General features: G+C 39.1%; 1 protein-coding gene across 2 annotated transcripts in view; it reads left to right on the forward strand.

Moving 5' to 3' along the window:
- Positions 1–25497, forward strand: part of LOC103697425 (probable protein phosphatase 2C 33) — a 34455-nt gene extending 8958 nt beyond the window's left edge. For both annotated transcript variants that reach the window (XM_039118905.1, XM_039118906.1), the window contains exons 2-5: positions 15867–16256; positions 16475–16592; positions 24283–24506; positions 24663–25497. In XM_039118905.1, coding sequence (XP_038974833.1) covers positions 15867–16256; positions 16475–16592; positions 24283–24506; positions 24663–25145 — 1215 coding nt within the window. In that variant the 3' untranslated portion in view covers positions 25146–25497. The remainder of the gene's footprint in view (positions 1–15866; positions 16257–16474; positions 16593–24282; positions 24507–24662) is intronic.
- The last annotated feature ends 283 nt before the right edge of the window (positions 25498–25780 follow it).

Genomic DNA, 25780 nt, shown 5'->3' on the forward strand with positions numbered 1-25780 from the left:
ACATATATACATATACATATACATATACATATACATATACATATACATATACATATACATATATATATATATATGCTGTAGGGTTAGAGTAGAACGGGTTGAGGAGATAAGAGACGGCACAAAAAACAAATAGAGGAAAGAAAATAGGGTGTATGGGGATTTGGGTTTGTGAGCAAAAGAAAAAACAAAACTTTGTAATCTCCTGTTATATACTGAATTTCTAGTTTGCTGTCTTCACCGTAGTGGCGGTTTGAAATATAAACATATTTTCAGAGTGTGGATTGGTAATTTGTTTTATTTTGTGATGATGATGGTGTTGAGCGTGTCTTGATTTCAACCGAGATGCAGCAGCAACTGCAAATTCCTTATTTTATTTGGTTTCTTATGTTTCAAACCCATGTAAACCCGGTTTATTTGGGTTGGTTTCTTTACCTAGTTTTAACCCGGTTCATACATATATATACATACATACATATATATATATATACATACATACATATATATATATATACATACATACATATATATATATACATATATATACATACATACATATATATATATATACATATATATACATACATACATATATATATATACATATATATATATATATGCTGTAGGGTTAGAGTAGAACGGGTTGAGGAGATAAGAGGCGGCACAAAAAACAAACAGAGGAAAGAAAACAGGGTGTATGGGGATTTGGGTTTGTGAGCAAAAGAAAAAACAAAACTTTGTAATCTCCTGTTATATACTGAATTTCTAGTTTGCTGTCTTCACCGTGGACGTAGGCAAATCTTGCCGAACCACGTAAATATTGTGTGTGATCTGTTTTTCCCTTTCTTGCTTTGTGATATACTCGTTGTCTTGAAGGTTTTGATTTAGATCTTCCTTAACAAATTGGTATCAGAGCCGGATTATCCTTGATTGAAGACTGTTTTGCGATGGCGACGAAATACGAAGTAGAGAAGTTTGATGGGAGAAACGATTTCAGCATGTGGCGTGTGAAGATGCGGGCACTGCTGGTTCAATAGGGTCTTGTGAAGGCACTGGAGGGTAGAACTGTTGTGAGCCCGCCCATGCCGCTGATATTTCAAAAACAAAATCAGATGGCAGCGGAAGGGGCATGTGCGGGATCGACGTTCATCGCATGAACATCGTTTGATAATCGTTCGTAGTTAGGTAAGGATTAAAAACTTTTAATAACTTTAGAAGATCAGATCTTCACCTTGTGCGGGTAGATGATCACCGCAAATCTGAGTTCGTGGTTTTAGGAAGAGGGTTCGCTTGAAGCCGTTCAAGTGTCCGGCCTCTACGGGTATCCACACGAAGCAGTGATCCGATCAAAGCCCTCTTGTCTTCCCGGGGTGCTAGCTCCCTTGCAAAGACTTCTTTTGATGGCTGATTTCCTCTCTTTCAATCAACCCTTGATTGTGTTTGAGAGGAGGAAGAAGAAGGAGGGATCTTGAAGAAGAACCAAAGCCCTTACTGCAGCCTTTCTTTTCCCTGCGTTGGATGAGGGAAGGGAAGGGGAGGAGGCCGCCAAGGCTTCTTCTTTTCTTCTTGCTTGCGGATGAAACAAGGAGAGGAGGAGGGGAGGGCGTACGGCAGCAAGAGGAGGAGCTTCTCATCTATTAGGTCTGCCCCAAAGCCTCCTCTTTTTATAACATCTAGGGCTCCTACAAGTTAGGAGCCCTTGATGTATTACCAAGAGGGGCGCCGGCCCCTCTTGTTGCCGCACCAAGGGATCAAAGGAGGAGGGGCGTGAGCCCCTCCCTCTCATGTTGCCCTAATCCTCATCTAATGAGGATTGGGAGGCCCTAATGTGGTTTAGCCCTAATCCAATTAGGCTTAGCCCAAGGGTGAACCAATTTGGATCCAATCTAGGTAAGTCCTAATCCAATTAGAACTTAAATCAATTTTGACTCAATTGAACTCTTCAATCCTAATCCAATTAGGAGTCTTATTGATTCATTAGATTAATAATTAATTGTGACTTAAGAAATCCTAATCCAAATTAGGATATATTTAATTTTAGTCCTAATCCAATTAGGACTCTATTTGAATTCGAAGTCCTAATCTGATTAGGACTCTATGAATCCTACTCCAAGTAGGAATCCGATTTTAATTCAAAACTCCTAATCTCATTAGGATTGTAGGAATCCTATTCTAAGTAGGAATCCCAGTCCTACTCCAACTAGGATTCCCAGTCCTAATCCAATTAGGACTCTAGGAATCCAACTCGAAGTAGGACTCTTGTTTCAAGTCCAATTAATTAATTCCCTTTGTTCCTTCTTCAACTGAATATCAATCGAATTGATTACTTGTGATTCCTAATCACGATTCAACCATCGGATCGGTCAATATTTCTAGTGTGTGTGACCCCATAGGTTCTACTCTGACTGGTAGTGAGATATATTATGATTTCTATCATAATATCATTGAAAACTTCTTTCAATGGATTGGAACGATTCCAACTCAACTCATTAGGGTTTATCGATCATCAAGATAATTCCTATGAGTCCCACCATCCACCAGTGACACCTAGCAGCATATAGTGGCTACCCAGCAGAATAGAATGGTGAACCTCTAGGTGCAGTTATCATGTGATACAGTCCTACTATCGTGGATCCCTACAGGACGGAGGTCATGGATAACTCGTCAAACCCCATCGTCTGTCATATGTGAAGATTTATTCGACTTAAGTTCGAGAGTGGAAAACTCTTTCTCCACTGTGCATACTGCCCCGGCCGAGGTCTTACGAACTCAGTCTTATAAATCACATAGGATCTCTCCTTATCTATCAAGGTCGATAGATTCCTTATAGGTGCATACCCTACTCCTACAGTGAACTTACTGCAACCAATCTACACTGCATGGACCCATATGGCTAGAGACCATGTATGTGTGCAGTCAAACTACAATAACCTCACTGTGAGTAGCTGAAGCACCGCAGGTCAAAGGACCAGTCACACTACTGCAACATCAAGCAAGTCACTGACGAGTGGATAGACATCCAAGTGACTTATTGTATTGGTCACGCTCAGTACCCTTGTTCTTAACAAGCACCTGCACTATTACTTCAGTGTCGCCACACTGTGGACTCGAGTCTCGTCCATCCATAAGGAAAGTAATCTGTGCACTGATCTCATCGGATCGATCACCGTCCTCGTGATGATCCATCGATCAGGAGCGTTCAGAAATTAATCACTAATGATACATGGCTCAAATTCTCAACTCTTGAGAATATGCATCATCATCTTATTAATTCCTTGGACGATTCATAGACACAATAATAATATGAATGAAAAAGATGCCTTTTATTTATTCAATAATAATAGAGTCAAGTACAAATTATGTCCTAGAATTAATAATGTGTCAGCCAAAATTGGCTTCTAGGGCATACATCTAACAATCTCCCACTTGCACTAAAGCCAATCAGTCATATATTTTAGTCCCATCTTCTCAAGGCGGACTTCAGTCTTTTGCTGACTTAGCTGTTTAGTGAACGGGTCTGCCACGTTGTCCGTAGAGTCTACTCTCTGCACTTCGACATACTTCTTCTCAACATAGTCGCGTATGAGATGGAAGCGCCGCTTTATATGCTTGGACTTCTGATGAGACCTTGGCTCCTTAGCAAGAGCTATGGCGCCATTATTATCGCAGTAGAGTGTTATGGCATCTGATGACATTACATCCAATTCCGCAATGAATTTCTTGAACCAGAAGCCTTCCTTAGCAGCTTCAGAGGCGGCGATGTATTCAGCTTCCATAGTAGAATCAGCAATGATCGGTTGTTTAGAACTCTTCCAATTCACCGTACCACCATTGCACAAGAACACATATCTAGATGTTGACTTCCTATCATCGACATCAGTCATGAAGTCTGAATCTGTGTATCCTTCTACCTTCAACTCTGATGATCCTCCAAGAACCAAGAATAAATCTTTAGTTCTTCTCAAGTACTTAAGAATATTCTTCACAGCTGTCCAGTGTTCTTCACCTGGATTTGACTGATATCTGCTTGTGACACTCACAGCAAGAGTTATATCAGGTCGTGTACATAGCATGGCATATATGAGGCTCCCTATTGCTGATGCATAGGGAATCTTGCTCATGCGTTGAATCTCTTCAGATGTGTTGGGGCACATCTTCTTGGAGAGATGAATTCCATGCCTAAGGGGTAAAAGACCCCTTTTGGAGTTTTCCATGCTGAACCTTTTCAGCACTTCCTTTATATACATTTTCTGTGATAGGCCAAGCATCCTTTTAGATCTATCTCTATAGACCTTTATTCCCAAAATATAGGATGCTTCTCTAAGGTCTTTCATAGAGAACTCTTTTTGACAACCATACCTGGACCGAGGTTAGCATGGGAATATCATTCCCTATCAGGAGGATGTCGTCCACGTACAGTACGAGAAATACGACAGCACTCCCACTAACCTTTTTGTAAACACACGATTTCTCCTCGTTTTTGATGAAATCAAACGTTTGGATTGCGTCATCGAAACGAGCGTTCCAACTCCGAGATGCTTGCTTTAGTCCATAAATGGACCTTTGCAGCTTGCAGACTTTGTGATCTCTATCACTGGAAGTGAAACCCAAAGGCTGTTCCATATAGATATCTTCTTCAAGATATCCATTTAGGAAAGCAGTTTTCACATCCATCTGCCAGATTTCATAATCATGAAATGCTGCAATGGCAAGCAATGTTCGGATGATTTCAGCATGGCTACAGGTGAAAAGGTCTCCTGATAGTCAATGCCTTCGCGTTGATTATACCCTTTCGCCACAAGCCTTGCCTTATAGGTCTCTACCTCACCATCTGAACCTATCTTCCTTTTGTAGATCCATTTGCATCCAATAGGTACAATACCTTCTGGTGGATCTACTAAGGTCCAAACTTGGTTAGAATGCATGGAGTCTAATTCTGACTTCATAGCTTCCAACCATTTCTCAGAATCGACATCAGATATCGCCTCGTTGTAGGTTTTGGGATCCTGTATGTGATCCCTATCTCCCACTAGGAACATTTCCTCGGTATCCTCTTCTAGTATACCTAAGTATCTATCGGGAGGATGGGAGACCCTACTTGATCTGCGAGGTGGTTGAGGGACATCGTGTACTGGCTCTGTATTAATGGGTTCGATAGATCCATGACTCGTTGCTTTTCAGAGACTTTCTCTTCAAGCTCAATTTTCCTTCCACTGCCTCTATCAAGGATAAACTGGTTTTCCAAGAAGATGGCATGACGGCTCACAAACACATTGTGATCCTCTGAGACGTAAAAATTGTATCCTAATGACTCTTTAGGATATCCTATAAAACGAGCACTTATGGTCCTAGCCTCTAGTTTGTCTGCCTGTAGTCTCTTGACGTGGGCCGGACATCCCCAAATCTTGAGATGACCAAGACTTGGTTTCTTACCATGCCATATCTCATACGGTGTGGTAGGAACGGATTTAGAGGGAACTCTATTAAGTAGATATACTGCAGTAAGTAAGGCATCTCCCTAAAGAAACATCGGTAGATCAGTGAAGCTCATCATGGACCTGACCATATCCAATAGGGTCCGATTCCTCCTCTCTGACACCCCGTTGAGTGGAGGTGTACCAGGAGGTGTCCATTGTGAGACTATGCCATTGTCCTTGTGATAGTCCCGGAATTCTCCACTAAGGTATTCTCCTCCTCGATCTGATCGAAGAGCCTTAAGGGGTTTTCCAGTTTGTTTTTCTACTTCATTTCTGAATTCTTTGAACTTTTCAAAAGATTCAGATTTGTGTCTCATAAGATACACATACCCATACCGTGAATAATCATCGGTAAAGGTAATGAAGTATGAATAACGTCCCTTGGCTAGCACATCGAATGGGCCACATACATCTGTATGTACTAGGGTAAGTATTTCAGTGGTCCTCTCCCCATGTCCTACAAAGGGCAATCTAGCCATTTTTCCTTGAAGACAGGATTCGCAAACTGGATATGACTCGGAAGTCAATGAGCCGAGAAGCCCATCTTTATCCATTTTGTTCATTCTGTCCTCTCCAATATGGCCAAGCCTGAGGTGCCACAAATATTTTTGGTTTATCTCATCTCTGGATCTTTTGGATCCTTTGGCACTCACTTCTTGCTCAGACACATTTATAGATACATCCATATGCAAATGATAGAGACTGTCAATCATAAAACCACGTGCGACTATTTTATTTCTTAAATAAATAGAACAGCAGTCTTTGTCAAATGTAAAAACATGACCTTCCTGTGCTAGACATGAAACAGAAATCAAATTTCTGCTAGCAACAGGTACATAATAGCAGTCTCTAAGTAATAAACTAAAACCAGACGGTAGTCGCAGATGGTAGGTGCCCACAGCCACAGCAGCAACTTTTGCCCCGTTGCCAACCTGAAGGGTTACTGCACCTTCCGTCAGCCTTCTACTTTTCTTTAGACCCTGCATGGTAGTGCATAGATGAGCACTAGAACCAGAATCTATAACCCAACTAGAAGTAGAAAAAACCGTTAGATTAGTTTCAATTATGAGCAAGTCCATACCTTCTGAAGGTATGTCACCTTTCTTGTTCTTCAGGCTCTCGAGATATGAAGGACAATTCCTCTTCCGGTGGCCGTCGACATTGCAGTGGAAACATTTTCCTTTGTCATTGGCCCTTTTCTTTTGAACTTCCTTCTTTGGCTTCTTGTCTTTCTTCTGCTTCTTAGCAGGCTTCTTTTTCTTCTAAGTAGACTTTCTCTTGGAACCAGAAGTCAACTCAGCAGCAAGGACATCGCCCCTTGAACCTTTCAAGGCTCCCTCAGCAGTTACCAACATATTTATTAGTTCAGTCTTAGTGCATTCAATCTTATTCATATGGTAGTTTACTATAAACTGACCAAATGAATTAGAAAGGGATTGAAGGATCAGATCAACTTGCAATTCCTTGTGCATGTTCATACCGAGCTTCTCAAGCTCCTCTAGGTCCTTGATCATAGTCAGACCGTGATCATGGACGGACTGCCCCTCGCGCATCTTTGCTTTGAAGAGCCTCTTGGATACTTCAAAACGAGCTGTGCGACTCTGCTCACCATACAACTTTTGCAGGTGTGCCAGTATGTCCCTAGCAGTCTTCATATTTTCATGCTGGCATTGTAGTTCATTGGACATGGATGCCATGATATAGCACTTGACCTTAGTGTCATCGTCTGTCCACTTCTCATGCGTCGTACGCTGATCAGCGGTCGGACGTGCTGGTAATGCGGGGATGTCATTGTCGAGCACATAGCCTATTTTCTCGCAACTCAGAACAATTTTGAGATTCCTAAGCCAGTCTCTGTAATTGGTACCGGTCAATCGGTTGGTCTCAAGAATACGGGTCAAAGGGTTTGAGGCTGACATTATGATCTGCAGAGAGTAAAGATTCTAGTTAGACTTTTGTACTTGATCCTAATCTGTTCTAAGGTCTTTTAGAACAAATGTAACTCCCACTATTTTCTCGAATCCCTCACACTCCCCTGGTAGGAAAACGGAAATCCCACACGACTAGGATTTCTAGTGGGTACTGCGGTCCCACCGATTTACATGCCACCTCACCTAACAGTTATTGGTGACACATAGATTGATGAATGTACAACTCTTGTACAATGCTTCTCAAGCATGTTGCAGTGTAACTTGGTCTCTAAGCCATGAAAACCTCACCTAACAGTTATTGGTCCCATTTCTTAGTTAAGTCAGACCCACCGTATAACCGTAGGAATAAAGTCGTCATTGGGCCCTCACCTAACAGTTATTGGTGCCCAACCCCACCTTTACCCTACAACATCTCATGTTTATAGAGAGGTCCAGCCCCCCGATGCAACTTGACCACTGTGTCCAGCCGAGACAAATCAACATTAGAAAGACCTTAGCAGCTCTACTACAGTGGAAGACCTATTGACTTAATATTGGTTAATCAGGTCTTAGTGTTTGCAACTTGAGCTTTTCATAAGAGGTAATCGAACAATTGGCCAGGTAAGCAGGTGGGAGGCTCCCCTTACTCAGAGAGTAAGGTCCTAATTAAGTAACCACCTTTCATGCTTTCCTAGACACCAATTAGATCAATTAATCTAATATGACTTGCTCATGTCGGTTCACTCTCGACTTGATTGAGGAGGTTTTAATTTAGGTCTCAATTGGGTTTGCTACATCACATGTAACCCTATCTACCCAACTCTCATTCACATCACATGCAAACGGCACATTGCAGGCAGTTATAATCGCAGCAATAATTAAAGCTAAACTTTAAATGGGTGATGATCATGGATTCTAATTAGGTCGTATTACAAGCACATGCACGTCAATCGATCAATTGGTCTTCAACTCTTGAATTGGTTCCAAGCCTCCTTGATTCGATCCTTGACCAACTCTTGATCCAATCGCCATCAACCGCTTAGACCCCTGTTCATCTCATGCCTTGTCTTCAACTTGATCGTTGACGTACATCACATCACAGAAATACAACCAGATGTAAAATAAAAATAATAATAAATTACATCTTCTTTTAGGAGGCACGCAAGCCTCTCAAAACATCAAATAAGATGCATGCAAGCATCTGAAAAATTACATGACATTGCAGATCACATCGCAGGTCTTTACATTTAATACCAAAAGGGTTTGAATCCTATGATCATCACCATATGCATCAATTATAATTTTCAGATCTGAGAATTAATTGATTATGTTATGACATAGGTTGCTGATCATGCTAATCATGATTCTAAACTTTGTAATCTCATTAACAATGCAATTAGAATCATCATCTTATCACATAAAAATCAGCATGCAAAAATTCAGCAACCTTGAAAAATCTGCATGCAGAAATTTTCAGCACGCATAATCCTTCAATTTTCAGATCTAAGATGCCTTTAGATAATTAATTCTTACCTTAATCTACGAAACCTAGGCTCTGATACCACTGTTGTGAGCTCGCCCATGCCGCTGATATTTCAAAAACAAAATCAGATGGTAGCGGAAGGAGCATGTGCGGGATCGACGTTCATCGCATGAACATCGTTTGATAACCGTTCGTAGTTAGGTAAGGATTAAAAACTTTTAATAACTTTAGAAGATCAGATCTTCACCTTGTGCGGGTAGACGATCACCGCAAATCTGAGTTCGTGGTTTTAGGAAGAGGGTTCGCTTGAAGCCGTTCAAGTGTCCGGCCTCTACGGGTATCCACACGAAGCAGTGATCCGATCAAAGCTCTCTTGTCTTCCCGGGGTGCTAGCTCCCTTGCAAAGACTTCTTTTGATGGCTGATTTCCTCTCTTTCAATCAACCCTTGATTGTGTTTGAGAGGAGGAAGAAGAAGGAGGGATCTTGAAGAAGAACCAAAGCCCTTACTGCAGCCTTTCTTTTCCCTGCGTTGGATGAAGGAAGGGAAGGGGAGGAGGCCGCCAAGGCTTCTTCTTTTCTTCTTGCTTGCGGATGAAACAAGGAGAGGAGGGGAGGGCGTACGGCAGCAAGAGGAGGAGCTTCTCATCTATTAGGTCAGCCCCAAAGCCTCCTCTTTTTATAACATCTAGGGCTCCTACAAGTTAGGAGCCCTTGATGTATTACCAAGAGGGGCGCCGGCCCCTCTTGTTGCCGCACCAAGGGATCAAAGGAGGAGGGGCGTGAGCCCCTCCCTCTCATGTTGCCCTAATCCTCATCTAATGAGGATTGGGAGGCCCTAATGTGGTTTAGCCCTAATCCAATTAGGCTTAGCCCAAGGGTGAACCAATTTGGATCCAATCTAGGTAAGTCCTAATCCAATTAGAACTTAAATCAATTTTGACTCAATTGAACTCTTCAATCCTAATCCAATTAGGAGTCTTATTGATTCATTAGATTAATAATTAATTGTGACTTAAGAAACCCTAATCCAAATTAGGATATATTTAATTTTAGTCCTAATCCAATTAGGACTCTATTTGAATTCGAAGTCCTAATCTGATTAGGACTCTAGGAATCCTACTCCAAGTAGGAATCCGATTTTAATTCAAAACTCCTAATCTCATTAGGATTGTAGGAATCCTATTCCAAGTAGGAATCCCAGTCCTACTCCAACTAGGATTCCCAGTCCTAATCCAATTAGGACTCTAGGAATCCTACTCGAAGTAGGACTCTTGTTTCAAGTCCAATTAATTAATTCCCTTTGTTCCTTCTTCAACTGAATATCAATCGAATTGATTACTTGTGATTCCTAATCACGATTCAACCATCGAATCGGTCAATATTTCTAGTGTGTGTGACCCCATAGGTTCTACTCTGACTGGTAGTGAGATATATTATGATTTCTATTATAATATCATTGAAAACTTCTTTCAATGGATTGGAACGATTCCAACTCAACTCATTAGGGTTTATCGATCATCAAGATAATTTCTATGAGTCCCACCATCCACCAGTGACACCTAGCAGCATATAGTGGCTACCCAGCAGAATAGAATGGTGAACCTCTAGGTGCAGTTATCATGTGATACAGTCCTACTATCGTGGATCCCTACAGGACGGAGGTCATGGATAACTCGTCAAACCCCATCGTCTGTCATATGTGAAGATTTATTCGACTTAAGTTCGAGAGTGGAAAACTCTTTCTCCACTGTGCATACTGCCCCGGCCGAGGTCTTACGAACTCAGTCTTATAAATCACATAGGATCTCTCCTTATCTATCAAGGTCGATAGATTCCTTATAGGTGCATATCCTACTCCTACAGTGAACTTACTGCAACCAATCTACACTGCATGGACCCATATGGCTAGAGACCATGTATGTGTGCAATCAAACTACAATAACCTCACTGTGAGTAGCTGAAGCACCGCAGGTCAAAGGACCAGTCACACTACTGCAACATCAAGCAAGTCACTGACGAGTGGATAGACATTCAAGTGACTTCTTGTATTGGTCACGCTCAGTACCCTTGTTCTTAACAAGCACCTGCACTATTACTTCAGTGTCGCCACACTGTGGACTCGAGTCTCGTCCATCCATAAGGAAAGTAATCTGTGCACTGATCTCATCGGATCGATCACCGTCCTCGTGATGATCCATCGATCAGGAGCGTTCAGAAATTAATCACTAATGATACATGGCTCAAATTCTCAACTCTTGAGAATATGCATCATTTTATTAATTCCTTGGACGATTCATAGACACAATAATAATATGAATGAAAAAGATGCCTTTCATTTATTCAATAATAATAGAGTCAAGTACAAATTATGTCCTAGAATTAATAATGTGTCAGCCAAAATTGGCTTCTAGGGCATACATCTAACAAGAACTGCATTACCCGCGACCATGAGCGAAGATAAAAAACAAGATCTGCTTGGTAAGGCACATAGCGCGATTATTTTGTGTCTGAGCAATGAGGTGTTGCGCGAAGTTGCAGATCTGGAGACTGCTGCTGAAGTATGTAAAAGATTGGAGAGCCTCTATTTGATGAAATCCCTTACGAATCGTTTGTATCTGAAGAAACGATTTTTCACGCTCCAGATGCTAGAAGGTATGTCTATGAAAGATTACCTTGATGAGTTTAATAGAACTATTCTTGAACTGAAAAATATTGATGTGAAAATTGATGATGAGGACCAAGCTATTATTTTGATGTGTTCTTTGCCGCCCTCATATGAGCACTTTGTTGGTACCATTATATATGGTAGAGATAGCCTCTCCATGGAGGATGTTAAGGCAGCCCTAAACTCTAAGGAGTTGAAGAGAAGGGTGTTTGAGAGTAGAGAAGGAAGTTCAGGTGAGGGTTTGTTTGTAAGGGGAAGAGCAAAAAGAAAATGGTCCAGGTAATAGGGGTCGATCAAAGTCTAGGTCTAAGACTAGAAAATTTAAATGTTTCCACTGTCACAAGGAAGGACACATGAGAAGAGATTGTCCAAAGCGTAGAGGAAAGGAAAAAGGAAAAGAAAAATCTGATTCTAGTAATGCTGCCAGTTATGCAGAGGAAGAGTTTGATAGTGCTGATGTTCTCTCTGTTACTACTGATATCGTGAGCAGTGAATGGATTCTTGATTCGGGATGCTCCTATCATATGTGTCCCAATAGGAATTGGTTTGCCACCTAAGAAATAATTAATGGAGGCAAAGTTCTTATGGGAAACGATGTGGCCTGTAAGGTTGTTGGGATAGGGTCAGTGAAAATCAAGATGTATGATGGTATGGTGAGAACTCTGGCTAATGTCAGACATGTTCCAGAGCTGAAAAAGAACCTAATTTCCTTGGGTACGCTTGACTCCAATGGCTGTAGTTATAAGGGTGTAGGTGGAGTTATGAAGATCTCAAAGGGTGCACTTGTGGTGATGAAGGGAATGATGAAGAATGGCCTCTATTTACTGCAGGGCAGTACAGTTACAGGTGGAGCTGCTGCAGTATTATCATCGACTTCAGATTCAGTTACTACATAGTTATGGCATATGCGACTGGGGCATATGAGTGAGAGGGGTATGGCTGTGCTGAGCAAACAGGGCTTGCTAGGTGGTCATAAAAATTGGAAAATTAGACTTCTGCGAGCATTGCATGTTTGGAAAACAATGCAGGGTAAAGTTTAGCACTGCTATTCATAGAACTAAAAGTACCTTGGATTATATCCATTCAGATCTTTGGGGTCCCTCTCGAGTTCCCTCATTGAGTGGTGCTCGGTATATGCTAACTTTTATTGATAATTACTCTCGGAAGGTATGGGTGTTTATTTTGAAGCATAAGAATGATGTCTTTGTAAAGTTCAAGCAGTGGAAAGTGGAAAGTGATGATTGAGAAGCAGACTAGTAAGCTTGTCAAGCGCTTGAGAACTGACAATGGCATGGAATTCTATGGAGATGCTTTCAATGAGTTCTGCGAGGATGAAGGTATTGTGAGACATCACACAGTTAGGAAAACACCACAATAAAACAGGGTTGCAGAACGAATGAATAGAACTATTTTGGAGAAGGCTCGTGTATGCTGTCTAATGCTGGCCTATCCAAAAGGTTCTGGGCTGAAGCTGTGAATACTGCCTGCTACTTGATCAATAGGTCTCCATCGACGGCTATTGATTGTAAAACTCCTGAAGAGGTATGGTCTGGGTCTCCTGCTAGTTATGCTGATTTGAGGATATTTGGTTGTTCTGCATATGCTCATGTAAATGATGGTAAACTTGAGCCAAGAGCAAAGGAGTGGAGTGCATATTTCTAGGATATGCAGATGGAGTGAAAGGTTACAGATTATGGTGTTCTGATTCAAAATGCTTCAAGTTAATTGTTAGTAGGGATGTGACTTTTAATGAGTCAGCTATGCTGAAGCCTGTAAAGGAGTGTTTGGATACTATGGTAGATCATGGTGTTGACAAGCAGGTGGAGTTTGATGCAGAAGCTTCAGAGTTTGAGGAAGGTAGTGATCCACTTCCGCAGCATGAGGAAGAGGTGGAAGTTTCAGATGACAGGGATCCGACACAAAAGTATAGTATTGCTAAGGATAGACAAAGAAGGCAGGTGAAGCCACCACAGAAGTATGGTTATGCAGATTTGGTTGCATATGCTCTTAGTGCGGCTGAGAGTATTGAGATTCAAGAACCATGTACTTATCAGGAGGCCATTACTAGTGAAGATTCATCACAATGGACAGTTGCCATGTGTGAGGAGATTGAATCTCTTCACAGTAACCGTACTTGGGAGCTTGTGAAACCGCCTAAGGGCCAGAAGATTGTGGGATGCAAATGGGTCTTCAAAAGGAAGGAACTCCAGGAGTGGAAGATGCTAGGTTTAAAGCACGATTAGTGGCTAAGGGCTATACTCAGATGGAGGGTGTTGACTTCAATGAAGTGTTCTCTCCTGTTGTGAAACATAGCTCAATTCGGATGTTACTTGCCATAACTGCCATATTTGACTTGGAGCTTGAGCAGTTGATGTTGAAACTGCTTTTTTACATGGCCAGTTAGAGGAACAGATTTGCATGCATCAACCTGAGGGATTTGTTATTCAAGGTAAGGAAGACCATGTGTGTTTGCTGAAGAAATTATTGTATGGCCTGAAACAGTCTCCTAGACAGTGGTATAAAAGTTTGATACATTTATGATTAACACTGGATATTCTAGAAGTGAGTATGACAACTGTGTCTATCATAGAAAACTTACAGATAGCTCTTTTGTTTACTTATTGCTGTATGTAGATGACATGTTGATTGCCGCTAAAAGTATGTCTAAGATCCGTCAGTTGAAGGCTCAGCTTAGTGGTGAGTTTGAAATGAAAGATTTGGGTGTTGCAAAGAAGATACTTGGTATGGAAATACACAGGGATCGAAAAGCGGGCAGATTGTATTTGTCACAGAAAAGATATCTTGAAAAGGTACTTAAACGCTTTGGCATGCAAGATTGCAAACATGTGAGCACTCCACTTGCATCTCATTTTAGGCTTTCAGCTACTATGTCACCACAAACTGAGGAAGAGAAGGAACACATGTCACGTGTTCCATATGCTAGTGTAGTGGGTAGCATTATGTATGCTATGGTATGCACTAGGCCAGATATTTCACATGCAATGAGTATGGTGAGTAGATATATGGATCAACCTGGAAAAGTTCACTGGGAGGCCGTGAAATGGATACTTAGTTATTTGAGGGGTACTACAGATGTTAGCTTAGTATATGAGAGAGGCAGTGACACTTTTGGTAGTGTTATTGGCTATGTTGATTCAGATTATGCTGGGGATTTGGATAGGAGGAGGTCTTTGACAGGTTATGTCTTCACACTTTCTGGTTGTGCCATTAGTTGGAAGGCAACATTACAGTCTACAGTTGCCTTGTCTACTACTAAAGCAGAGTATATGGCAGTTACAGAGGCAGTGAAGGAAGCTATTTGGCTGAGAGGTTTGGTTGGTGATTTGGGCTTACAACAGGAGTTGACTACTGTATACTGTGGCAGCTAGAGTGCTATACATCTAACCAAAAATCAGATGTACCATGAGAGGACCAAACACATTGATGTTAGACTTCACTTTATTCGGAATGTTATTTCTCTGGGTACTATTGCAGTGACGAAGATTGCTACAGCAGAGAATCCAGCAGATATGATGACTAAGCCCCTTCCAATAGTCAAGTTCAAGCATTGCTTGGACTTGATTGGTGTTGTTAGTACCTGAGAGCCCGGAAGGGCTGAAGTGAAGACAGCTAGAGGAGTTTCAGATGTGTTCTATGGCTGGTCAAAATTTAAGCCAAGGTGGAGATTTGTTGAGCATGTCTTGATTTCAACCCAGATGCAGCAGCAACTGCAGATTCCTTATTTTATTTGGTTTCTTTTGTTTCAAACCCATGTAAACCCAGTTTATTTGGGTTGGTTTCTTTACCCAGTTTTAACCCGGGTCATATATATATATATATATATATATATATATATATATATATATGTTGTAGGGTTAGAGTAGGACGGGTTAAGGAGATAAGAGGCGGCACAAAAAACAAACAGAGGAAAGAAAACAGGGTGTATGGGGATTTGGGTTTGTGAGCAAAAGAAAAAACAAAACTTTGTAATCTCCTGTTACATACTGAATTTCTAGTTTGCTGCCTTCACCGTGGACGTAGGCAAATCTTGCCGAACCACATAAATATTGTGTGTGATCCGTTTTTTCCTTTCTTGCTTTGTGATATACTCGTTGTCTCGAAGGTTTTGATTTAGATCTTCCTCAACATAGGGTTCCCCATCTATGGATGTTGCATTTTCTTCTGTTCCACCACTTGTCAACAATTTATTTGCACATGCCGTACAAATGAATGACCTGGTCACTTTGTTGTCTTTTTGACTGTTTTGCATGATGTTTTTCGGGAATAGATGATGCTCACATTGTTTAATTAACTTTGAATCTTCTGTTTGCAGAATTTTGGTTCAAGAACAGACACAGTCTTTTGCGGGGTTTTTGATGGTCATGGACCATATGGCCATATGGTTGCAAGGAGAGTAAGAGATTCTCTACCTCTGAAGCTGAGTGCTCATTGGGAAGTAAACGTAGGAAGTGATGATTGTAGAGAGAGCACTATTATTAGCCATTCAGGAAGCATGAGTTCAGAAGAAACTTCATCTATATGCCTAGATGACGAGCCTGGGGTTTCCACAGTCATTGAAGAGAAAGATAAGCATCCAGAGATCTTTACAACACTGAAGGAGTCATTCCTGAAGGCTTTCAAAGTTATGGATAAAGAACTGAAACTGCATACAAACATTGATTGCTTTTGCAGTGGTACAACAGCAGTCACCCTTGTCAAACAGGTAAGAATAGTTTCCGAATAAAATAGTGTGCATTGAAGCAAATATTGCATGGAAGAAATCTAAGAATTATTGCATGGAAGCAAATGTTGTTGGATTCGAACGAATGTTCCTTATCAAGGTATTTCATATAAAAAAGAAATGAAAAAGCCACTTTTCTGAAAAATAAATAAATTGAGTTCTCTGACTTTAATGGAGATGTGTTGCTGCTTATTATGTAGGGCCAAGATCTTGTAATTGGGAATGTGGGGGACTCAAGAGCTGTACTGGGTACCAGAGATCAAAATGACTGCTTGATTGCTGTTCAATTGACTGTGGACCTTAAACCTAATCTACCTAGTAGGTTTCTCCCTCACTTTTTTTTATCATATATGTTTCTATCTAAGATTTTCAATATTTTGGTTTCTGTTGAGAGCTTTATCTGCATCTGCTTTTATGTGGTGCTAAACCATGCTGCTGTTTCTCTCTATATGACTACATCACTGTTGACATGCTCAATTTTTTCTTCTATTTCAGGACTACTGTCTGTAGGAACACAATGGGAAAAGTTTTTTTTATTAGTGATAATTTAATTTGTGTATTGGACACTAGGAGCTTTGTTTCTTCTTACCAGTTTAGGTTTTATGTTGTTTTTATGTCCCTGATGCCAATCTGGAACTAACAATTTCTAAACCGTATGTATTAAAATCTTTTCAGGGTATGAAAGCGAACTGCCCTTATTCGTGGAAAAAGAACATTTGTAATTTTTTTCTAACCAGCTCTGTTTTTATATGCTCGTATCTGAGTTCCAATGCAATAGCACTTCCTAGAATGAGAACCTTAATGGTAACAATAACAATACCTCTGTGGAGATAGGGGTTATGCAGGAAGGCTTGAATCTTATGAATTGGGTTGAGTTTCTTTGTAGTAAAGTGAGGGATATTGGCATGGGAAGGAAATGAAAGATATGGCATATTGGAGATCAGAAATTGAGTGGAAGTTGATGAGAAGACATGAGGTTAGAGGCATAACCGATGGACAGAGTGTGTATTGGAATGCTAGATTCAGTGCCATCTATTCTGGAATAGGATGTGGATAAGACCCCCTTTGGACAATGAAAGGAGTTGTCCATGGATAAGTTGTGATCTGTGGAGGCTTCCTTTTTCAATATAAAAGAAGTAATAGTTAGATGAGGATCCAGCTGGCTCATTGTTTTTCTCATTCCTGAATTTCAGAAATAATATATTTCATTTCCAAGGTGACGCATTTCCCTTAAAAACTAGGATTGCAGGCCACCACCAAGCTCCCCCAATTTTGTCCCTTCTATCTCCTCTGTGGAGGAGATCACTCTCTGACGTCATCCACAGATTGCTCTTATCATCCAAACTGGGCCTATTTACTAGAGTTAATGTTGGACGAGTAAGCAGGTTGTGTTCCTTTTAGATACATGTCTGTGAAAAATGTGAGCCCTCCAGTGCTTTCCGGGTTGTTTGGGTTTTGTTACTTGTTGAGGGTTATTGATAGATGGATGAAGGGGGTTGCAGCGAACATACTTCTTGAGAATCTTATACATAGTAGAGTTATAAGCAACTTGTTTCTAGCACCTCTCTTGAAGTGGTTAGTTTGATATGTCACACAATATGAGATCATATAATTTGCATGTGATGCTGCTTGGAAAGTTGATAAAGTCCATGTATGACCTTATTGCATGGACTTGTATGGGTTTTGAAGCATGTGATATTGAAGCCAACTGCACCAAACACAACTTGAATAGTTTTGGACCAGTATTTTTGTATAATATTTGACAAAGAGGTGGGATGCTAAAGGAAAGTGTGTTCGTTATGGGTACAGAAGGAAACTTAATCTAATTCTTCTTCAGCCTTGTGACTTAGCATGCGGATTATGGTATTATTGCTCCACATTCTGAAGCAAAGTTTAGTCTGTATTTAAAGTGACCAATGTTTGCTTAGGTTAAGGGGATAACAAGGAAAAGGATTTACCAGCAAAATCTCTGTTACTAGAGCACAAACAAGATAACAATCATAAATGGGTGTTAGTGCTGATGAAATGTTAGAGAACTGATTGAGATAGTTTGGGTATGTGCATTGAAGATCTGAAAGGGCTCCTGTAAGAAAAGGTACTTTAGTTTCTGTTGAAGGATGTAGGAGAAGGGGAAGGTCTAGGGTGACATAGATGGAGGTTTTGACAAAAAATATGGAAAAGCTTGAAATTACATCAGAGATGGTCTAGGAATTTTTGGCAAATGTGGATCCAGAAACCCGAATACTTAGGATAATGCTTAATGGTTATGGTTATCATAGTGCTAATGAATAGAATGTTATCTTTATGTACAGTAGGAGATTTTGTCCTTATCTTCATGTGCATATTGTGACATCATATTGGGCTTGTGTTATCACTGTCTTTATAAAGATAATCATTTGTTCGTAATTTGATGTACTTGAAGTTATCAGTTAAGTTAGTTGAGGTACCTGTAGCTTTTATAGAATTTTGGGATAACAAAGAAGATCAGCCTTCCAAGTTGCCGTTGACCGTTATTAAGCTATAGAGTAACTACTACATATCATTGAAGAAAGCTGCTTGAGTGATGATTTTCTGGTTAATATGTGTGGCAAGGAGTAAGAGTCTTTCACTGTTAGACGACAATTCTCATTAGTTAATTGCAGAAATGAAAACATGCATATTTTAGAATGAATTTCGACATCTTGCCAAGACTCTTACCCTCTCACTTCAGTAACTTATTTATTATTGACATTCAAAGTAATTTTGTTGGTTATTTTTTCGCCTTTATTCTTATCGAGGGAGTTGATTTTGTAGCTATGTGATGAATTAGATATTTTATTGAATTTGCCAATTGCTTCACACATTGCGATAATGAGATTCTAGAAATATGAATATTAATGTATGTAATGCTGTAAATATCAACCTTTGTGTTTGTTTTACACATTTGTAAATATTGCTTAAATATCTAATGTCTTGTCATGTACTAAGCGCAATGTTATTCAGTACTTACCAATTTTGACAGAGAATAAATCTGAACCTGTCTCTGTAAATTTGCTTCAGATCCATATTCAGTCTGAATCTGATGATGCTAGAATTCTGAGTTTGTGTATGTTGGATTCAGCATTTTTTTAATTTTTTATTTGATTGCTTCACGCACTTACATTCCCACTGAAGTGTGTTATCAATCAAATCATCAGTATCATGGTTCATGTCAAGATTATCGTGGATTCCGGCAGGTCCACAATTGCTGCACGCTTGCATCCTTGTGGACATGTATCTTATGCATCTTAGATCTTCATATGCAGGCATCTGATTTTTTTCTTATCTGTATTTCACATGTGTTAAGTAGTAGGCGCAGAATACATTAGATTTACTGGAGTTTGGAAATGAGGGTGGGATATAAACGTGTTAGATGGAGTTTATCTACTTGGTCAAATTTTGATGGAAAGACTTAGGGTGGCCTGAATTAATAGGTTTTTTATTTGAGGGTTGAATTATTAGTTTTCCTTTGTTTTGTTCCCCGGGGGGGGGGGGGTGATCTATCTAGAGCGATTCCCTTTTTGATTCTATATGTGAAAGAATAGTGGGAGGTACATCTATTGTGGACAATATTGTGTATAAAATTATTTTGATATTAAAACAAATATGATATAGAATATTAGTGGTAGTAGATTTTCTCACACACATCTAGACTAATATATATGATATTATTTAAATGAAACTTATGAGATTAAAGCAAGAATGGTTTGTCAGAGAAGGTTACAGCTTAAATGGATGAAGAGGAAAGAAATCAAATGCAGACAGATCAATAGAAATATGGTTTAAGTGGAGAGAGAGAAATGCCGAGGCTTTTCAAAAAGCATCAATTGAAGGTGGTTGTTGCGAGAAGGGCAATAAAATTGATGGTTTTTGGTACATAGCACATGAAAAAGTGTATGTCAAATTTATGGAGTTCCTTGTGTCAAATCTATTCAAGATTTGATTAGCAATGCAAAACATATGAAGAGGAACTATCTTACTGTGAATCCGTTCCAATTGAACTTGAAGGAAAAATCGAATATTCTGCGATAAATAATTCATTCCAGATTTGATAGATCTTTTGAAAAATTGATTAATCGGATAAAAAGAGAGTCTTGTTCTACGTGTCAATGCTGACAACAATGAAATTTATAGTAAGATGTCAAAATTCAAAACATTAATAAAGTAGAGTACTAAATTCAGCTATTTGTAGTGAACAATTATTTAGTTCATCATAATCAAAAAAGAAAAGACTAAAAAGAATTGTGTTTTCTTTGATGACATAAGTTCTACCTGTAATAAGAGTTAGAAGTTTTGGGTAATTACATTTTATTTTTTTCTCCAAATCTAGTTTTTTATCCTACTTCTATTCATGATTCATAATCATGAACCCTCTATCAACAAAATAAAAAAGTGAATTTCTCCCTCCGAGAAATTGCATTAAAGAGTTTTTTATCCCAAAGAGGTTTACGAATAATTTTGGAAAAACATCAACAACTCCTAGCTTATATGTCAAAGAATAATTAGAGTCCATTACAAGAAATTAATGGATCAATTGGATATTTGGGAGCCAAAAACTTGTTAATTTAATCGTTTGAACTTTTTTTAATTGTTATTTTATTTTATCATCTCGTAAACATGAGTCAGAAATATACAGAAAGAAGAGATATGGAGAGATCCATGTCATGTTAAAATAGATCTTTTATTCTTACATGGGTCCTCCTTTTAGAAAAGAAAGTTTTTTAAGAAAGATTACCTGTCTTTGTTTATGTCTTGGATTGGAATAAATCACTATAATTAAAAACCTCAAGTTCAACAGGGTAAATACATAAAAAAGGGACAAATTTTAGCGGATAGCGTGGTTACACTTGGTGCAGACAAGCTGTTTTCATGTTTCGAACCCATGAACCTTAGGTCATAATGGAGCAACCTTAAACATTGTCCCAAGGCTAACCCTCCCTATCTCATAACTGAAATGAAAACATTAACTTTTCTCTTCTTTTTCCTTCATGATAGCTTTGAGTTTAGGATACTAATCATCTATAAGATTTGTTTTTATAATCTTAATGGGATTGCATTCCTTGACTTTTTATAGCTTTTTACTAGTCCAAGTGAATTTGGAGAGTTACCTGTTGATTGCATAATCTTAAACTGCAAATAGTATGGTACTTTGTATATGTAAATAGACCATAGGTCATGGTGGCCCACTTTTGTCTAGATTTGCCTTAATTAGGAATTAGCTACAAATTTCGGAGTCATGTAAGGCTAACATATTGGTGGTTGTGAAATTTGCTCAATCCCTCAATGAAGCTAGCTTTATAACTGACCCTGTATTTGATGGATGATGATGATAATGATGATGATGGCGATGATGATGAACCCATGCCAAAGAGCCAAGTGTGATGAAATATTTGCAATTAACGCACCAAAATCTGCCAAGTTATTCATTAAAAAAAAAACTTTGATTGTTCATATTAATTTATAGTCATATTTCAACTTAAATAGTCATGGTTTTCGACTAATTCATAGAAATTTAGGATTATAATTCATCTTAGATGTTTTGAATTCTTGCAATTTAGTATGCACTTTTCATAGATTCAAGAATATTTCTTAGAGAATAGACGTCAAAACTATCTTTTGTGTTAGCAAACAAACAATAGACGTGAAAACTATTTTTGTGTTTTAAACTCTCTGATATATGGTATTTTATCATTACGATATTCAGTCTATAGAAAGCTTATTATATTGCCAATAATTAGAAAATCAATAGAAGGGATTTGTACCGTGTTGAGTATTAATGGAGGCTAATTAGGATGATTGCATACAAGTTTATATCGAGCATACATGCTCATATAGCTGTATTAATGAGTATTAAAGGGATATGCATTGATATGAGCTGATACACATTGATATGGATTGACACATATGACACACAGGTCAACATCATTGTAGTATACTAGTGCACATCTTAGATATGCTTTGGAATTGGTAGTCACATAGATCACTTCATTTGCTAAATAATGCCTCTTCACTTGTGATGATTCATCTGGATAAGGAGAAAACAGATTTGGAATTAGCCTATTTTGACATTCTTTCTTTACTTTTCCCTCTCCTTTTTCCATTTGATTTCATTTGTCTCCACTGCACCAATTCTCAAAATAGAATAGAGGGTGGCTGGTTCTGGGGAGGGTCCAAAGATAGTTTTTGTGAGGTGGGCATGGTTTAATTGGTTCTGAATGGAGGGCAGACTCATAGACTCATGATTGATAGGATTGGACACAATAGCAATAGGTAAGATGAAGCTAGGATTTTCAGAATATCACTTTATCAATGATTGCTGATAAAATTATCTAATTCTAGCACAAAATTGATGGCTTAGCCTTGTCGATTTTGTTTGCAAAGGTTTCCAGATTATTAAAATAATCTAGATCATTAGCTTTTCCTTCATTACTTCATGTCATGAAGTGTCTGAATCAATGAAACATATGAATGTTCTGCTCAGTTGCTGTAATTTTGTTAAGGTTATATTTTGGTTGTGCTTGCTATTATAGCTAAATACATCTTGTTATAGCTACCTTTTGTCTAGATGATTTTCATAAGCTTAATACATCTTTGGCTAGGATTACTTTCAGGGATCAAAAGAATAGGGTATGAGTAGAAAAATAAGACAGAAGTCACTTCATGAGATGATGAGTTTCAATGGCCTAAAGCAGGGTAGGTCTTCATCAAGGAGAAAATCACCTGTTTTCACATCCAATAATGAAATCCCTTTTCATGGTAAGGATACTGATAACGTGGCAATTCATCTTAGGAACAATTGTTTAATCTTGATACTGGTTTGAAGATTCCTTAGTTTCTTATAGATCTCCCACCATATATCATGCAATGTGATCTTCAAGAATTTAATTAGATTCAGCACTGGAGGAAGGCAAAGATCATGTTAGCAATCACAGTCAGGAATTTACTTTCTATGTTATCTTTGGGAAGGCTATGTATGATGCATAGAGTCAACCTCCATACAACCCAAGTAACTTCATGTTGGTACTCTGTTAGTCTAGTTTGATGGTTTTTCTTTGAATTGTGATCTTCTACACAAAAGCTTGTGTTTTAAAGCGGAGTTCAGCCTGCATTCCAACTGTTTTAAGGAAAGGAGTTTTTGAAAATTTTATGTAACTTGTAATGAGGCCAAAACGTGAAGGTAGACAAAAGAATACTTGCCTTTTGGTAGCATATAGGAGTATGGAAATTTCGCATTTGGTAGATTTGGCTTTGAATTGAAACCAACGGAGATCTGTGATCTGTTAGGCCCGTACCAAATACATGGGAAGTTTGCTTAGCGTGCATTTGCTATGGTGAACTTCAGTTCTACCGCTCGTCATGTAAATTGTTGAGCCCTCATATTTCTGGCTAACAGGTATTCCTATTTTACTAACAAGATTCTTTATATGTCTGGATGTATATATGTATATGTATATGTGTACGTGTATGTGTATGTTTCTGTATAGGAATATGTATTTATTCTGAGTAAACTATAGTCCATTAATAGTCCATTAACACCCCATTCCACTATCTGCTTCAAAATTCTATCATACCCTGGTAAGGAGAACGAGATGGCAGCTTTAATAATCTGTAAAACTTGTATTATATATTTCAAGTAAAATCACAATATAGTATAGAAATTCTGTTGACGGAATCCCAGTGTCTTGGTGGTTCATAACTCTTTAACTCATGCAGAATTAAATTTTTGTTTGTCAATAGTATATTTATGCTGATGGATATGTAGATGCAGGATATATTCTTGTAGACAAAAAGGATGTACTTCAACTTTTCCAATTTTCTAATTAGAAGTACTTATCTTTGAGTGAGAGTGGATTTCTCGTAACTCAACGATTGCGAATGCTTATTAATCTGAATGTTCTGTTTCTGGAAAGCAAAATGTTATGTCTCAATAGATTTAAGAGGAAACCTTCAAATGCAGCATGTCTTAAGAATCTGAAGAGTTGTTTTGCAGGGGAAGCCGAGAGAATCAGGAAGTGCAGGGGCCGCGTTTTTGCTCTTCAGAATGAGCCAGAGGTGGCTCGGGTTTGGCTGCCAAACAATGACTCCCCGGGCTTGGCTATGGCACGGGCTTTTGGAGATTTTTGTCTGAAGGATTTTGGTTTAATTTCTGTTCCGGAAATTTCTTATAGACACATCACTAAAAGGGATGAGTTCATTGTGTTGGCCACTGATGGGGTGAGGCTTGAAGCATAAATTTGTTACTGCCATTTTGTTTTTGCTTATATGGTCTTTATACTGACCCTTAGGTGAAACTGAAGAGCTACATTGAATAGTGCTGTCTTTTCCCAACTGCAATTCTTACATGCCACTTATGCTCCCTTGTTCTCACAGGTGTGGGATGTCTTGTCTAACAAAGAAGTGGTAGACATTGTCTCCTCTGCACCTGCTCGGTCCTCTGCAGCTCATTCCCTTGTTGAGTCAGCAGTTGGAGTCTGGAGGCTCAAATATCCAACCTCCAAAATTGATGATTGTGCGGTAGTCTGCCTATTCCTCGATACAGATGCATCCAATAATTCCTCCAACCTCAAGACGAAAGTAAGGGGATCACCATATGCTCCAGGAGCTGGCAGTGGCAAAGAAGAGCTATCTACTCGGATTAGCACGGACCGATCTGGCACCACCCGTTCAGGCTCTTTGATCCTTCGTGATATAGAAAGCCCAAGGAAGCAACTACCCTCTGATGGCAATGCCACAGTAATGAACAGTGATGAATGGTCTGCCCTAGACGGTGTATCTCGAGTGAACACCCTGATAACCCTGCCAAGGTTTGTTGCAGTGGAGCAGCAGCCTGCAAGCACCCAGACTCGAAAATGAGCTTGACTGATGAGCTGAGCTACTCGCTGCGGGCTAACTGAAGCTGTCTGCCGCGGAGACTCCTATTATCCATTGTTTTGAAAGGAGGGCAGGCGCTGGCTTTATTAGCGTGTCCGGTTCTCTCCACGAATTCCACATGCCAACTTGAGTAGGATTGCTGTTTTTGTAAAATCCCAACTCGGTTACTGTGATTTGTTGTAATTAGTGTTCATAATAATTGTCATTAAGGAGGTCTATGCATCACCTAGACGTCCGTATTCTTTGATCTTTTCATGTCAAAAATACTGTTCCTTAATGGTTTATTTATTTATTAAATTATTTTATTGCTTGTGGTAGACATAAGCAACGCAAACAACAAGTGTTATTTAAATTTCATTTTATCTATTAAAGTATTTATATGTTACACCTACTAAGAAATCTGCTCGTTGAAAAGTCTCATTTGCTGAGTTCTTTTTCCAATTGTAAGCAATGATTCACATTTTCCTATAAGTCCATGTTAAAAAATAGTCCAAGGAAAAATTTATATATTTGCAACATTAAATCACGAACAATATTTTGTTTTGATAACTGTAGTTTTTGACCAAGGAAACTCCTTTGCAAATTATGGTATTTACTCTTGTAGTCTGATTGCATAG

Source organism: Phoenix dactylifera, unplaced genomic scaffold, assembly GCF_009389715.1.
Source record: "Phoenix dactylifera cultivar Barhee BC4 unplaced genomic scaffold, palm_55x_up_171113_PBpolish2nd_filt_p 000441F, whole genome shotgun sequence".
NCBI lineage: Eukaryota > Viridiplantae > Streptophyta > Magnoliopsida > Arecales > Arecaceae > Phoenix > Phoenix dactylifera.